Source organism: Netta rufina, assembly GCF_964035555.1.
Source record: "Netta rufina genome assembly, chromosome: 2".
Taxonomy (NCBI): domain Eukaryota; kingdom Metazoa; phylum Chordata; class Aves; order Anseriformes; family Anatidae; genus Netta; species Netta rufina.
This window is the reverse complement of record NC_140124.1, coordinates 22,813,244-22,828,176: the sequence shown is the minus strand read 5'-3', so window position 1 is coordinate 22,828,176 and position 14,933 is coordinate 22,813,244. Positions and strand designations below refer to the sequence as shown.

The 14,933-nt window shown below is 39.8% G+C and overlaps 1 protein-coding gene across 1 annotated transcript in view; it reads right to left on the bottom strand.

Annotated features, from left to right (window-relative positions):
• The window catches only part of ADAM22 (ADAM metallopeptidase domain 22), a gene marked incomplete at both ends in the record, with an annotated part of 134,315 nt that overhangs the window by 52,380 nt on the left and 67,002 nt on the right, over positions 1–14,933 (bottom strand). The window contains 3 exons of the mRNA XM_084306638.1: positions 524–593; positions 1,123–1,186; positions 4,712–4,794. Of these exons, the coding sequence (XP_084162764.1) occupies positions 524–593; positions 1,123–1,186; positions 4,712–4,794 (217 nt within the window). The remainder of the gene's footprint in view (positions 1–523; positions 594–1,122; positions 1,187–4,711; positions 4,795–14,933) is intronic.

Here is a 14,933-nt window from a genome sequence, read left to right as displayed (position 1 = left end):
GTTGAATGGACTGCAGACGAGAGGATCACAGAACAGCAACATATTTAGCAAGTTCCTGTCCCTCAAACTTATGCTCACTACTGGTATTCACCCTGCATCTTAAAATAGGAAAAAGCCATGAAAAGTTATCAACCATTGGCAATGTGGGGTATATTTTCATCATCTTTAGGCTACCTCAGTCATTTCTTCTCTACACTCCTAGCAGATAATGTGGTCCACAGACTTTTTATGACTTTTGATGAGAAACACACATCATAATGTGAAGGTCGAGGAGAGGTTTGGTTCATTGGATTCATTTTTGTTTAGCACTTTAGGTCCTTTTCCAGTGCTTTCAGTGTTTCAGATTTCTTTTTTTTTTTTTTTTTTTTTTCATTTAATGGGGAAAAAGAAGAGATATGCAAATAAGCAATGCACTGTCAGAAGATACCAAATACAAGAAGATATCAAATACGATTAACAAATCTGGCCTTAGACTAAAACACATGAACAGACATAAGTATTAAAAAATAAAATAAAATCATACCAGATGGCAGGTCATCCAAAGGAAACTCAAACAACTTGGATTTGTAAACAGAGTGTAAATGGAAGTCATCCTGAAATTGTAAACAATTGCATGTATTAAAATTCAATAATTAATCCACCTCATGAGCCTTAAAAAGACAGTTCTAAAAGGGTCCTTGCTATCCAACACACCTACATGAGGAAAAGTGCAAGCTGCAAGGCATCATTTCTCTACACTGTACTGCCCAGAGCTGCTGAACTGGATTCAAGGTCAAATCAGGAGGAGAGTGATGTATTGAACGCAGAGTGGGAAGTGCCAGAGAAGAGGACAGGACACTCACAGGACACAGGACACTCCTGCTGACTCCATGGGACCTTCATCCTCTGGTGCTCTACTTCCAAGTGTTATGGACCATAGACATAAACACACATAAGCATATATATACCACTACCGAATTTTTGGAGGACTACCTCTGTCTGTGACGATGAGGGCTCAGACACCAGGTTAATAAGTTGGGAATGAGGGGATTGTCCTTTGGCCACAGAGCCTGCCCTGCAACCTCATCTGTATTCCACAAACAACACATTAGGACTACTACAAGTTCTACTTGTTCTACTTACATCCGAAGAGTAGTTTTCATCTGGCTCAATAAGGTATGTATGATTTCCATCATAGAACATCCCACTGTCAAGAGCAGGAAATGTAAACTGATTTAATAAACAAATATTAGTATAACATTGAAGTTTAAGAACTTCACGTATTTAAAAAACATATTTTTCTGAAAGGAAGCAGTTAAAAATGGTTTCAGGAACTGAACATTATTCTGAGTCATTTTTTGGTTTCTTTGCTTCAAAAAGAAAGGCATTCTCTCCCAAAGTGAAACAGACTTTACTTTTTATAGAAGTCTCCCCTACAACACACAAAAATACCGCAGAAGTTTGGCTCATGTAGACAGTTGAAAATCCAGTTCAGAGCCATTCCCAAACAAGACTGATCTACCTGCAATAAAGGATCTGTCTTCAGAAATATGCATACAGAGGTTTTGGAAAATGCCCACAGCTTTCCCACAAATAAAAATATATTAAAAAAAAAAAAATCATGCATAGTACCAAGAACAAAGGGCATAAAGGGCTGTTTAGGGCATTCCAGTAATAACAGTTATGACAGATGGTCTTTCTCATCTTAAATTGTGTCACTTTAGGTTCATATTTCTAGAAAAAGTTAATGGCTATATACAGTACTACATCGATATGGATATTATGTGATACTCATGATAAGAAATACAAGCATATATTACACTTGTAAACTATTGCATCCATTGATGAGTATGTCTGTCTTAGCATCATTCATTTAGAGGGTTAACCATTTAACATTCACAGATGTAGCCTGGGTTGCTGAGTCTATGGAATACATCAGAAGTGGTCAGGAGTCCATGTACAATTTAAAGCTGTTTCCCCTTTCAAACTGTCTGTGCTTAGTGTCCAGAAACAAATGCTGTCTTCACTTCTTTAAAATTAATACTCCAGCACCTGCTGAAGTTTTCTTCCTGGGAAAAATATGAGATTTGGGAACATCTTTCAGCTGCTAATCAGGCAAAATTCCTTTCTTCTCATTGCAATTTTACTTAAGCACAGTCTGCAAGACTAAGTGCTATCAGTAAATGATTTCGTGTGCAGCACTGACCTCAGATCAAGTCACTCAATAACAATAATAGTTACGTCTGACCTACAGATCTGACTTGCCTGCTCAGAGCATTCACGGCTCTTTTCCAAGTGACTTCAAGAGTCCCATGCTCTTTGAAGGTATCAGACATTCACTGGTGTGCTAGAGAGAAAGCAGTAGCAAAACACGGGACACTTCAAAAACCCAAATTTAGATTACGTAAAGTCTTCAGACAAGCAAATTTGTAGTCCTAAATCTAACTTGCAGTTACAACAGCAGTTTAGGCATTTACCACCAGTGGGCAGCAAAATCAAAGAACAACCTGGTATTTCTGCGCCTGGTCTTGAAGCAGAACTGTGCGTTGTGCCTGACTATAGCTTATTTATATCCCAGCAACCAATGTGTTTTGTATTCAAAGTTTTTAGTGTTAACTCATAGGAAGCTGTGGTTACTGCTTATCCCACAGGAAAAAGAAATATACCAGCTAGCTTGGAGTTAAGGTTGTAGAGAGATGTTTTTCATTAGCAAAGTAATTGAGAAGAAATTCATAATTTTAAGCACTCCATCAGTCAGTAGCTCTATTAATTTAACTAACAAAAGGAAGACCACAACATAGACATTACCAAGAGAAGAACTCACAATTCATGATTAGTTGAACAAATACAACATTATCTCTACAGAGATGTCTGAAAAAAAAGACATGGCCAAGATTACTGGCCAAGATCTAGGGGTACTACTACATCTTACTCATACTTAGCATGATCTCATACTTAGCACGAACCTTTTGAATATGTGAATATGAAGCTTGTTATTCTATTAAAGGAATTTGTTCTTTATTATGCACTCCCTAACATTTGGGAAAGCAGAGTTTCTGCCCTGCAGACCTTTTTAAAAGACAGCTCTCCCTGGCTTCCATTATACCACTGAGAACTCCAAACTGTGTTGCAGTTCTGATTGCCAGTGTGAGGTTGCAGTACTTACTTAGCATTTGAAATCGACTGTGGAGGAGCTAGCTGTAAAGGTGGAGATGCAGTGTCACTGAATGTGAGCTTAATACAGCTCAGGAAAACAATACTTTCTCATAGCAGATGCTGGAGTTACCAGCCTGATATATAGTAAGCTTCTGAAACTTCATAACTTCATTGCACTTTAAGAAAAAAAAAAAAAAAAGATACTTCACAAGGGAGAGCAGAATTATACAGGAAAAAAATATGTTTCATCATATTACTATGTTAGAAGAGCTTGATTTGAATACTATTCAATTTAAGAATACCAAGAAGCAGGAGGGTCAGTCTTAAAAACCAACCAGCCAAAGGAGGCCAGGAAAGGACGTGCACATCCTCTCCTTACTTTACTGCATTTTCTCCTAGGAGTTGGCAGGGACCAAGACCTAATGGATCACTGCTAATGGAAGCCACGAAGCTAAACCCCCTCAGGATGCATTAGGATGCTACTATTTTTAGGCTCACTGACACTACCAAACCTGAGGTCAGGTTTATTGAGCTGTTCAACCTTGACTGTAAAAGAGAGAAACACATCTCTAAGTCAGACAATGAGTGCAAGAATGACAAAGTATAAAATTTAAATATATAAAATATATAAAAAGAAAAGAAGGAAACCAGACAAACACAAGTACATATGTGTCTGATACTAAAACTACAGAATAGCTGGAGATGGAAAATAAGCTGAAGAAGATTTTGATCAGCTAAATCCTGCATCCTTGGAAAAAAAGCAAAACTCAGGTAATCTCCACACTCAGGCTCTCTTGCTCCCATGACCTTTCAAGCTAATATTAGTATTAAAAGTGCTGAGGACTTGTAATTCCACGAGCAAATACACACTGAAGTTACTTGGCTGCTCTGAAAACCTCACTAGCTTCTTTCAATAGTGCCAAAAGTAGACAGGTTCAAAAGGTGTACAATCAACATACAGCTCCAAGTAACTTTCAGATGACAGTTGCTTTAACTACATTATCACTAAAATTATGTACTTTAAGGCAAATTTGCACAATTCATCCTTTATTCCAGATTTTCAGAGATTTGACTTTAACAAAGGTATTACCCAAGCTGTGAAGGAAATGGATGGAACTAGAGAAACTCTACACTGTTATTTTCCTTTGAAAAGAGAGTGGGAAAGAAAAAAAAAATATGTCATTCTAACAAGGAAACAACATGGACAAATTTCAAATGGTTCATATCAATATTGGTAGTGCTTTTTATTCGTATAAATTGGGGTATTTTCAACTACTTTTACTCTTGCATCCCTATAGTAAATTATTTTAAAGCAATATCTGATCAAAGTCACTATAACATGTTCTTAGTTAAAAAAAAAATGAGAAGAGAAACTTGTGCACTTTGGCAGTGAGTTCTGAAAACAAACAAGGCTTTTACAAAGTTCAAGATAAAACTTTTTTTCTAAAGATTGTTAAGCTTCATAATGGTTGTTGCAAACCAGTTAATAAATAAATAGCACTTATTTTTCTATAAACAGATTTATTTTGCTTAACAGACTAAGTAAAGCTCAGTAAAAACAAAACAGCAGACTTACTGTAGTCCATGGCATGTTGACAAGGCAACAAATGATACTGGATTTCCTCGAATTTTTCCCTGATAATAACAATGTTCTCCTCCCTGAAATCATAAATTGAGACTGTAAATCCACAGGAAATCCCACAGTATCACACTCTGTCCTGTCCGACACTGTTTTTCAGTAATTGCATGGCCAACCCCATGACATAGTACCAAGAATTGAGTGTCATTCAAAGAGGGTTCATCCCATCTCTTTTCAGCCATCTGTGAGTTTGGTACCTAGTCAAACATCATCATTTGGACTCTTTCTCCACTGAATGGAGGTGGATATATTCAGTGCAAAATCCCTGGTATCCTGAGGCAGATTTCAGAAGCAAATAATTTCAGAAGCGCCCCTCTTTCTTCACTGAGATCTGGAAACAAGGGGCTTAGACTTGACACCTGTTCTGCACATGGCTGTGTTGGATAAGATGAGCTCTGCCCTGAGGGCCTGGTAATTTCCTATTTCTAAGGAGAAAGGTATGCTTGTCAAATAATAATATTTGATTAAGAAGTGAACAAATCAAAAGCGTTCCCCAGTGCTCCAAAGCTAATGGAAATTTCAGTTTATATTTGCCTCTTCTCTTCCAGAGATAACGTACGCTTTCTGAGTCAAATCCAGGAGACTTGACTCAACATATCCCCATTTTCACATAAGTCACACTGATAGTGAAGTAAGTTCTACTGTCTGTGTACCCAATGCATTCAGTATAGCACCGTGTCAATATTTGAATGCCAAATAAAAATTCCCTCCAGTTCTCACTGCCACTTTACCTTGCAGAAGTAAATTTCACTATTAGTTATGTCATGTTATTGCACTTCTGTTGAGTAGAGAACTAATTAGAAGGTAAAGACTTTCAATGCAATGTTGTTTGTTTGTTTGATCCTCCCTTCCTCCCTCCCTCCCTCCCTCCCTCCCTTCCTTCCTTCCTTCCTTCCTTCCTTCCTCCCTCCCTCCCTCCCTCCCTCCCTCCCTCCCTCCCTCCCTCCCTCCCTTCCTTCCTTCCTTCCTTCCTTCCTTCCTTCCTTCCTTCCTTCCTTCCTTCCTTCCTTCCTTCCTTCCTTCTTTCCTTCCTTCCTTCCTTCTTTCATAATAACATTTTACTCTTTCAATTTCCTACCAGCAAATGCTATCCCACAGGTATGAATAATCTACCTACGTAATGTGCCCAGCCATGTGAACATTTATATCTATTTACTGCAGGGAAGGAAAAGCATTATAATTCCCGCTTTTGCAGAAGCTGGCAGTCACTTGCATGACTGAACAATGTATAGCATAATCATTTTAGACCTCTGATGTTAAATGCTATTGCATTTTATTTTTCAGTTATGGAAAAGAATTAATCAGGATCAGGCAAAAGGCAACAAAAAAAATAAATCACGTAGAATATGTTGGTAGTTTTGGTTTTTGATCAAGAAATGCCATTCTAATTTCTATGAGGCATGCAAACTATTTCTGAAAGCAATTACTAAGCACAGGTGCCTCTGTTTTGAGGTCCTGCCTGAGCACATGCAGGAGCCTGTTTCTCAGAGCATGGCCACCAGCAGGGAAGGAGATCTGCTCCCAAGCGGGTCACTGGAAATCATTCATCCCGTCTCAAAATCTTCTCTGGAGCATTTGTTCTTGGGTGATATGGAGTGCTGGGCTGGTGTTGGATGCCAAGGCAGGCAGCACAGCACACCTCAGAGGCTCATGGCTGCAGTGAGCAGCACCAGCAGCGTAACAGGGAATCACTGAACCCTTGAATCATTAAGGTTGGAAAATACCTTCAGGATCATCTGGTCCAACCATTCCCCTACCACCAATGTCACCCACTAAACCATGTCCCTAAGCACCATGTCCAACCCTTCCTTGAACACCCCCAGGGACAGTGACTCCGCCACCTCCCTGGGCAACCTGTCCCAGTGCCTAACTACGTGCACCACCTGATCAAATGAAGGGTCTGACACTATTTGGCAGGCCTGTTACTTCACTGTGTAAGGAGCCACCTACATCCTGTTACATGTGATTCAGACAGACTGTCTTATTTTGGCTTATTCTCCTATTTCATTCTCCTTTGATACACCTACTTACTTCCTATATCTTAGTTATTTAAAGCTCTCCTCGTATGACCTCTCATTTTTTTTCAGTCTATAAGATGTCCACCACTACAGGGCCACAGTATTGCTTAGGGCTTTCCAGAACTCACGAATGAAAACTACAAAAAGAGACATTCCAGCAGGTTAGTAACAAAATTAACAATCAAACCATATGGATGAGCTGAAGCTTTATGAGTAATAAAATGCTCTCTAAAAATAACTTTTGCAGTAACATTCCTGTAAAAGATATAACTCATATAAGCACATGAATATGGGAACAATGTTGAGTAAAACTAGGGAGTTGTCCAGAGTTATAACTGTGAAAGGAATTTGAAGTAATTAGACAAATTGGTTTCTTCTCAGAAAATGTATTTAATATGTATCAGAAGTAGAATCTCGGGCTCCATTATTTTGCAAAACCATGTGTTTGTAACCAGGAGGAACATTTTTTAGTACTAAGAATCCAAGTCTGTGGCTGAAAAGTGTGTTTTGATATTCTTATTGAGAATCAAGTAAATGCTCCATGGTAGTACCTCCAAATTAGCTTATTCCGTAATAAATCAATCAACAAAATTTTATGCTTACAAATCCTGAAAAGAAAAATATAAGGAAAACAGCTTTAAATACTTACCTAGGAAAAATGCAACTCAAATTCTATTCTACTTAATCAAAACAGTTCGATTCACTGATCTATTGAAGTGCATGCTAATTGTGGTAGAGACAGAAATATAACCAATCTTCTCAGTCTCAAGGGCCCATTCTTACCACTGCAAAACATTTACTTCTATACACTAATATCTGGGGGATATTTTTACACATAACTTACGTGTTCCTATTAAGATAAGTCACCTCAAACTGATTATTAAAATTTAAGGGGTCTTAAAACAAAATAGCTATTTTCAAGTATTTAATGATTTTTTAAATTAATATATATATATATTCACTATAAGAAAGCCTGCTATCAGGATACTTTAAATGAAGTTTTGAGGTTGTGTAAGAACATCACCTAATTATCATAATCTCAGCAAAGAAATAAGAGGTGATACTGTGAAAGCAGGTAGCACTAACACTGGGTGGCTCTGGGAAAAGTGATTGTTTAGCACTGCTAACAGCATCTCAAGAGGATAAAACATAGCGATAACGTGGCATTTGATGGGGTGGGTGCAAAATGTATATTGTGGTCTGGGGAGATTCCATTTCAACAGTTCACAAAATGTGAAGAGAAAAGCACTTACAGCAATGAAGTTTGGGATTGGTTCTGCAGTGAGAGTCAGGACAACTGGGACAACTGCAGATTGTTAATCTATAGATAATATTTTCTTTGGAGAATATGTAATTTCAGACAGGAAGTTTCCTGTCTTTGCCTCCCTGTAGTACTGAGGTTGATATCTTCTTGTTTTTTTGACATGTACTAAAGCTCCTTTACAGCAGATGCTGTAAAAAAAAAAAAAAAAAAAAAAAAAAAAAAAAAAAAAAAAAAAAAAAGTATGCTGTGGTACAGGAAGAATTGCAGTAAGATGTAAGACCACGAACTAAACAAAATCATCACATATATCCAGTTTTGCTCTGACCTTGGAAATATGCACTGAAGGACCAGGGTTGTTTCTTTTCCCTATTGATGTCTGTAGCTGTGTGATAGGAGCTGTAAAAAGTCTAGCAATTTCATTTTTTCCCAAAAATATTCTAGTGCCAGAATATTAAGACTTCTCCCAATAGCTGAAATTAGCAGCATTACCAAGAAATCTCAGTCAACGGCATTGTGGCCTTTTTGTGAAGAAAGAGCTATTGGCTTCCTCTTGCTATTACAGCCCTTTTCTGCTCTCTGAAAAGCAGATAATAACTGCCCATCTCAGCAAATCAGACCTCCATGCCGGCCTTTGTCAGCTACCAGGAAATGGCTCGGCATTCAGATGAAGAGGAAATAATGCCGTTCTTCCGACATACGTCAGCCAGAGATGCAAAGATCCCTTTCTGCTCTAAAATTGAAACTGGCCAGATAGGGTCTGGGAGAAAATTCGGCTAAGTATCTTCTAACCATGAGACAATGCCATCCCAGTGACAGTCCTCCTAGCTACACACTTGGACACTCACATGGTACCCAACAGCCATCTTACGTTACTGCAGAGAGAAGTTCAAGTGCTTTGCTTCCACAGGACACGCAGCCATTCTACATGCTGTGGTTAGCACGAGGCAAAACAAATTCTCTGCCAGTGCCCTTGGGACTTGGTCGTCCATTGGTGATTTGCAAGAGCAATATGGAAAATACAGATATTTAATAAGAACTGCATCAGTTTGGGAAGCTAAAAATGGAATAGAATTCTACCAAATAAATAAATAAATAAATTGAATGACCCCATAGCAGGATCAATTAAAACAAATGAATCATTATGACAGTGGTCAGTTTATGACTTAATCTTGATCTTCATGCTTAAATTGGATAATTACAGGAAAATTCTGAATTAGAGTTATATTGTCTTGTGAACTGCTACAGCTCACTGCCAACCAGCTTGCAGCCTTTATGTCCATGTCAGTCTGAGTTTCCCTGCAGTCTGTTTGAGGAGTTAGAGTGGCAAAGATACTGAAAACATGGAAAGGCAGAGATGTTAATGATGCAAGTAAAGTCTGCCCCCGTTTTTATCCTTTAAGATAGATTGTCCCTTCCAAAAGAGGCACCAGCTGTTGAGTAAACACCAAGACTGAAAAAAGCATTAACACATATTCACAAAAAAAATGAAAATAAGTGAAGAACCGCCACTGCAGTCAGTGATGGCAGAGGTTCACTCTTGTCTGCAGTTTCAGTGAAGAAAGTACTTGCTGACCATACACTGACAGCACTTGTTATTCACTGCAGAGACACTGTGACCTTCCCGGGGGAGGAAAATTAAGGATGCTCATTCATCTGCTTTCAAATAACACCTGACATCAGATCTTCAAAGTATGCATTTTTTTTCTGCAATTAGGAGAGGTGCTTGCCATTAAAACTCATGCTACACTCAGACACTGACCCTAAAATTAATAACTTCCTCCTTCCAGCATTTTCCTATTTTAATACCCATTAATCCAAAGGAAAGGAGACTGCTGGTCTAGATCAGATCCTACTAACACAGCTCCCTCTGCCTTTGCAGCAGAAAGCTCCCAAAAGGCCAGCTAACGACTCTGGTGCTCTTCTCTGAAGTGCCAGATAACGATTAGCTTTTTAAAGAGCTACCCGTTGTGGGGTACAAGTTTTAAAACTGCTTCCTTAGTCATCACTTAGATCTATTTACGAATTATTGATGCTTGTACAAGTTTTAACCCGGTAATAACTAAGTGCATGGAAAACATCAACAGGAGAAGAAATTGCACACCTTTATAACTGACCTTTATGACCAAAAATGACTCATTATGGGTAGGTTTCTGTCTGTACGAAGGAAAAACAACATGGTACATTGGCTTGTGTTGTTCCAATGGGCAGTGTAACTGCATGGAGAGAAAAATCTCTTTTAATTGTCATGTTTTGCAGCAAAGGATTGGGCCTGCTGGCATGGCCGTGTTGTTGTGCAGCATGTTCTTCCTCAGAGTAGGTCTCTGGATTCAGCTAAGTGCACTGTAGACTCTGGAAAGCCAACTGCTCTGAAAATGTAAGCGGTGTCTGCCTTTTGTAGGAAAACAGATACCAGGTGTATCCACACAACACAGAAGCGAAAGGTAGCAGTGACATCAGCTTATAACTCTATTTCTGGTTTTGAAAATCAGAAATCTGAATTCTGAAATTAGAGATAAAGCATCACCGCTTCCAAGGCTTCTCCACAAAATGCCTATGCCTAAAGACTGCTGGCAGCACTCTTGAACATACGCACACGTGTACATGATGGGGTACCACATGCAGGCAGCTCACTCCAGCTGCTGTTGGTGATTCACGGTGGGCGCCCTCAGCAGATGGCACACGCTATAAGCCCAACATCCCAGCTCTGAGGCCAAATGAGGCTCATGTTTACTGCCCAGTAGCTATGCGAGAAGATGCTCCACGAATGTAGCTGCAGGGTGTGGATGGAGAGCTCATGTCAGCACAACGCCATCTGGTCAGGGAGCTGCCTTGGCATCTGCTTGCGAAACAGCCTCTTGACTTGCCTTGTCTCAGTGTAAGAAAAAATGCTTTTAATTAACACCTGCTGCATGCAGATGAGCTAAAGGAGAACAGAGTTGGTTACCTCTTCCTCCCTACTCTGTTATCTTTAAGTCAGTTCTTGTAGCAGTGCCCAGTTCCTCTGAGCATGTAAATCCTTTTAATGACAGCCACTTTACCCCATTTATGTGTTCTTATACATGGGGAAAAGGGAACAAATGCTCAAAGGGACTATACAAAAAATCTTTATAATCTACCAATACTAATCTTTCACAATAGTTTAATAGCCAATGCTGCGTCTGAAGCCAAATTATATGCATGTGATGTGCAAGGTTACTATAAACACAACAAAGCAGGTGAAAAGATGAGATGCTGGTATGCACCTACATGGATACCTACCAGTCAGAACATGGTAAAGTACTGAGTAAAATGGAGAAAAATATTAATCAGATTTCCTTACTGGCCCTTCATTATTCCTGAACGACAGAAACTTATCTTTAAGTGAGAATTCACAGAGCTTGAGACTGCCTAGAACCATTAATCTTGAGTATATAATACAGTGCCAGTTCAGTATCTATAGGGAAAAACAGATGTGTCTAAATAGGACTATATGCAGAAGTCAACATCAAGTAAGTAAAAACATCAAGCTAAAGCACACTGAAGTATTGCGTGGAAGTGCTCTTTCAGAAGTACAGCAGCTTCAGTTTGCTCCGTTTAATTTTCCCTCAAGGGGATTAAGTTAAACCCAAAAAGGAAATGTTTGTTGGTTTTTTTTGTTGTTGTTGTTGTTGTTGTTTTTCAGAAGAGCATCTACAAAAGGATTTAATGTTATTTAATGCTATTGCAGTAGTTAATTTCCATTAGCTAAATTCAGTCTTTGCATGGATTGAGTTTACAGAACACTTGGTTCATGCCACTCTGCCCATGTATGCTATACGATGTAACTAGAAAAAATATAAATCTTGATGTACAAAAAGTCTGGCAGGACTTTTCTGTGATTTCAAGCACTGGATTGCTCCCTTCCCTCTAAGGTGTGTGAAAACCGCAGTGGAGAGCACTCACAGAATCACGGAATGGCTTGGGTTGGAAGGGATGTTAAAGATCATCCAGTTCCAACCCCCTGCCATGCGCAGGGACACCTCCCACCAGACCAGGTTGCCCAAAGCCCCATCCAGCCTGGCCTTCAACACCTCCAGGGATGCGGCATCCACAGCTTCTCTGGGCAGCCTGTGCCAGGGCCTCACCACCCTCTGAGTGAAGAATTTCTTCTTAATATCTAATCTAAACCTGCCCTTTTTATTTTAAAGTCATTATCCCTTGTCTTATCCCTACACTCCCTGACAAAGAGTCCCTCCCCAGCTTTCCTTGTAGGCCCCCTTTAGGTACTGGCAGGCCACTGTAAGGTCTCCCCAGAGCCTTCTCTTCTCCAGGCTAAACAACCCCAGCTCCCTCAGCCTGTCTTCACAGGAGAGCTGCTCCAGCCCCTTGATCATCTTTGTAGCCCTCCTCTGGACTCATTTTATTACATCGATGTCCTTGTGCTGGCGGCTCCAGAGATGAACGCAGCACTCCAGGTGGGGTCTCATGAGAGCAGAGCAGAGGGGGAGAATCTCCTCCTTCAACCTGCTGGCAACGCTGCTTTTGATGCAGCCCAGGATACTTGCGTGCCCAGTTGGCTTTCTGGGCACGCAAGAGGTGCTTCGTTGTGGTCACTAAGTCCCCCCGGTTTTCACTTCAGCAGAACCAGGACTCATCACTGGGGTCTGCATCTACAATAGGATGTGCATTTTAAGCTCTTGAAGGCTTTGACATTCTGACATTTTTTCCCCTTCAGAACTAGCTTAAAACACTGAATTTATTTTTTTATGTCATAAAAGGAAGGAAGACAATATAATTAAACCTGTAAGATTGTACATGAGTCATGATCTGAGATTCATTCCAGTGTAGTATATTTAAAAACATGGCCTGAGAAAGGCTCCTAATACTGAAAGCTGTTACTTTTAATTTCCTCCTTCACAGTAGCAGGATGTATTACGAGCAAAAAGTGAGCTAGTAATAGCAAGGAGATAAATGTATAGATATAAGACAAATGTTAATGCCAATGTACATTAAAAGCACCAGCCTGCAGGACCATTAGGTCAGGCAAATGCATTATATAAGATGACTGATTATCTTGCCCTGGTATCCCACAGGGGATACTGTATTTTACTGAAACCCAGAGGAATTGTCTCCATAATTCAAATAATGCTAAAACAGGAAAGTAAGATACTCCTCAATGCTTCTTGATTCACTATGGCAGCATGATACTGCTGGAAAAAAGTATGTCCAGAGCAACTGAAAATGCACAGGCATTTTAAAAGTTTGTCAGCACTTCATCATGGCACACGTGATAGCATTAATTCTATCCAAAATCTACTGGAAATAATTTGACTCTGTAATAGGAAAGTAATACTTTCTGGGATCACAGTTCACTTTGCCATGGCAGCATCCTTTAAGTTGTAAACTATGTAGTCATTCTGTGCTCTGCTATTTACAGTCTACCATCTTAAGCAAAAAAAATCCTATGATTAGTCCCTAAGTGAAAGAAGTTGCCATTTGTTCTATCAAATTTCATCCCATTTTTACTTACTCCTTTGGTCAAAGACAGCCAAGTTCTCCATCTGATCCTTTTGTGCATTGTATTGCTTCCCAATTTTGTACTGCTAGCAATTTTCATTAACATGCCCACACCTTTTTTACCTAGATCATTAATGAAAATTTTCAATGAGTGCAGTACGGAGATTGACCTTGCAGGAACCCCCTACTAAACTGTGTCAGACTCCTAGACTCCCTGTCAGCTCCTCTTTGGCTTGTTTATTGCTATCACTAAAAAGTAGATTATGGCCTAGATTTATTAATAATTAGCCATGAGGCAAGCAGAGCTCTGTAGAGGGAATGAGGGAGACAGGAGCTCTGATGATGCTGTGGGCACCTTTATTCAAAATCTTCTATCAAGTGACTTTTCTGTTACTAACAGCTTCCTTGGTCTCTGGACACAGCCAAAAAAGCCCTGCCAGAAATAGGCATATATAATTCCTGCATTATTTACAATTTGTTCCTTTTTAGATTCTTTTCTCCCCCAGGGCTGCATCACCAGGTTGTGCAAGTGCGGGGTGTGCACACAGCTCCCCGCTAGCCCCGGGCTGCAGGCTCCTGGGGCAGAGCCTCACCATATTCCCTCCTCTCACATCAGCTGGGTTGGCACTCAGGTTTTCAGGAACATTATGGAATCTCTGCCAGGAAAGCCTGTTTAGCATACAGGCTTTTCTGTCAAGTTGAAACTCCTTCCTCTCTGGCTAGGAAATGGAAAGTTATCACTATACATATGCAAAAATCACCAGATTCCTCTGCAGAGCTCAGACAGTGGATGCCACTAAATCTGGAAACTGCTGGTGGAAGAGCTTTACTATCAAGTTGGAAACAAACTAGTTAATAATAAAACTTACCTGCTCACAGACTAGTAGTATACTCTGGCTGCACTGTTTGCAATAATTTGTTATTGTGACCTTATGGTCAGGCAGTGCCTGTAGTGATACAGTGAAATGTCTGAATGGTATTTAGGATAAGGTCTCCCAAAACACATGTGTTGAGATGTGACAGCACAGATGTTGCCCTTGGCCAATGGACTGCACCTCAACACCTCTATCAGAGCAGGTTTGAAGGAAAGAGTTTTGAATTTTAAAATAAAAAGTCATGTAAATGGTCCACAGCCTTCTCCGGCCTTTCCAGATTTTAATATTTTGCTCCCTTCTGGATCTTTTTCCTTAAAATTGCATTTAAATAGCCTTCCGAATACATATCATGGCACACTGAAGCTGAGACTTTAATCACAGTAAGTCAGCCAAGAGCAATAATTTTCCCCTCTTGTTCATAGGCATTAAAATAGCTACAGGAACAGGAATCTTCTGTGTGCCAGGAACCAAACATTGGGCAGTGCCCAGCACCATGGGCACAACCAAACAGGATGCTGAAATCCTAA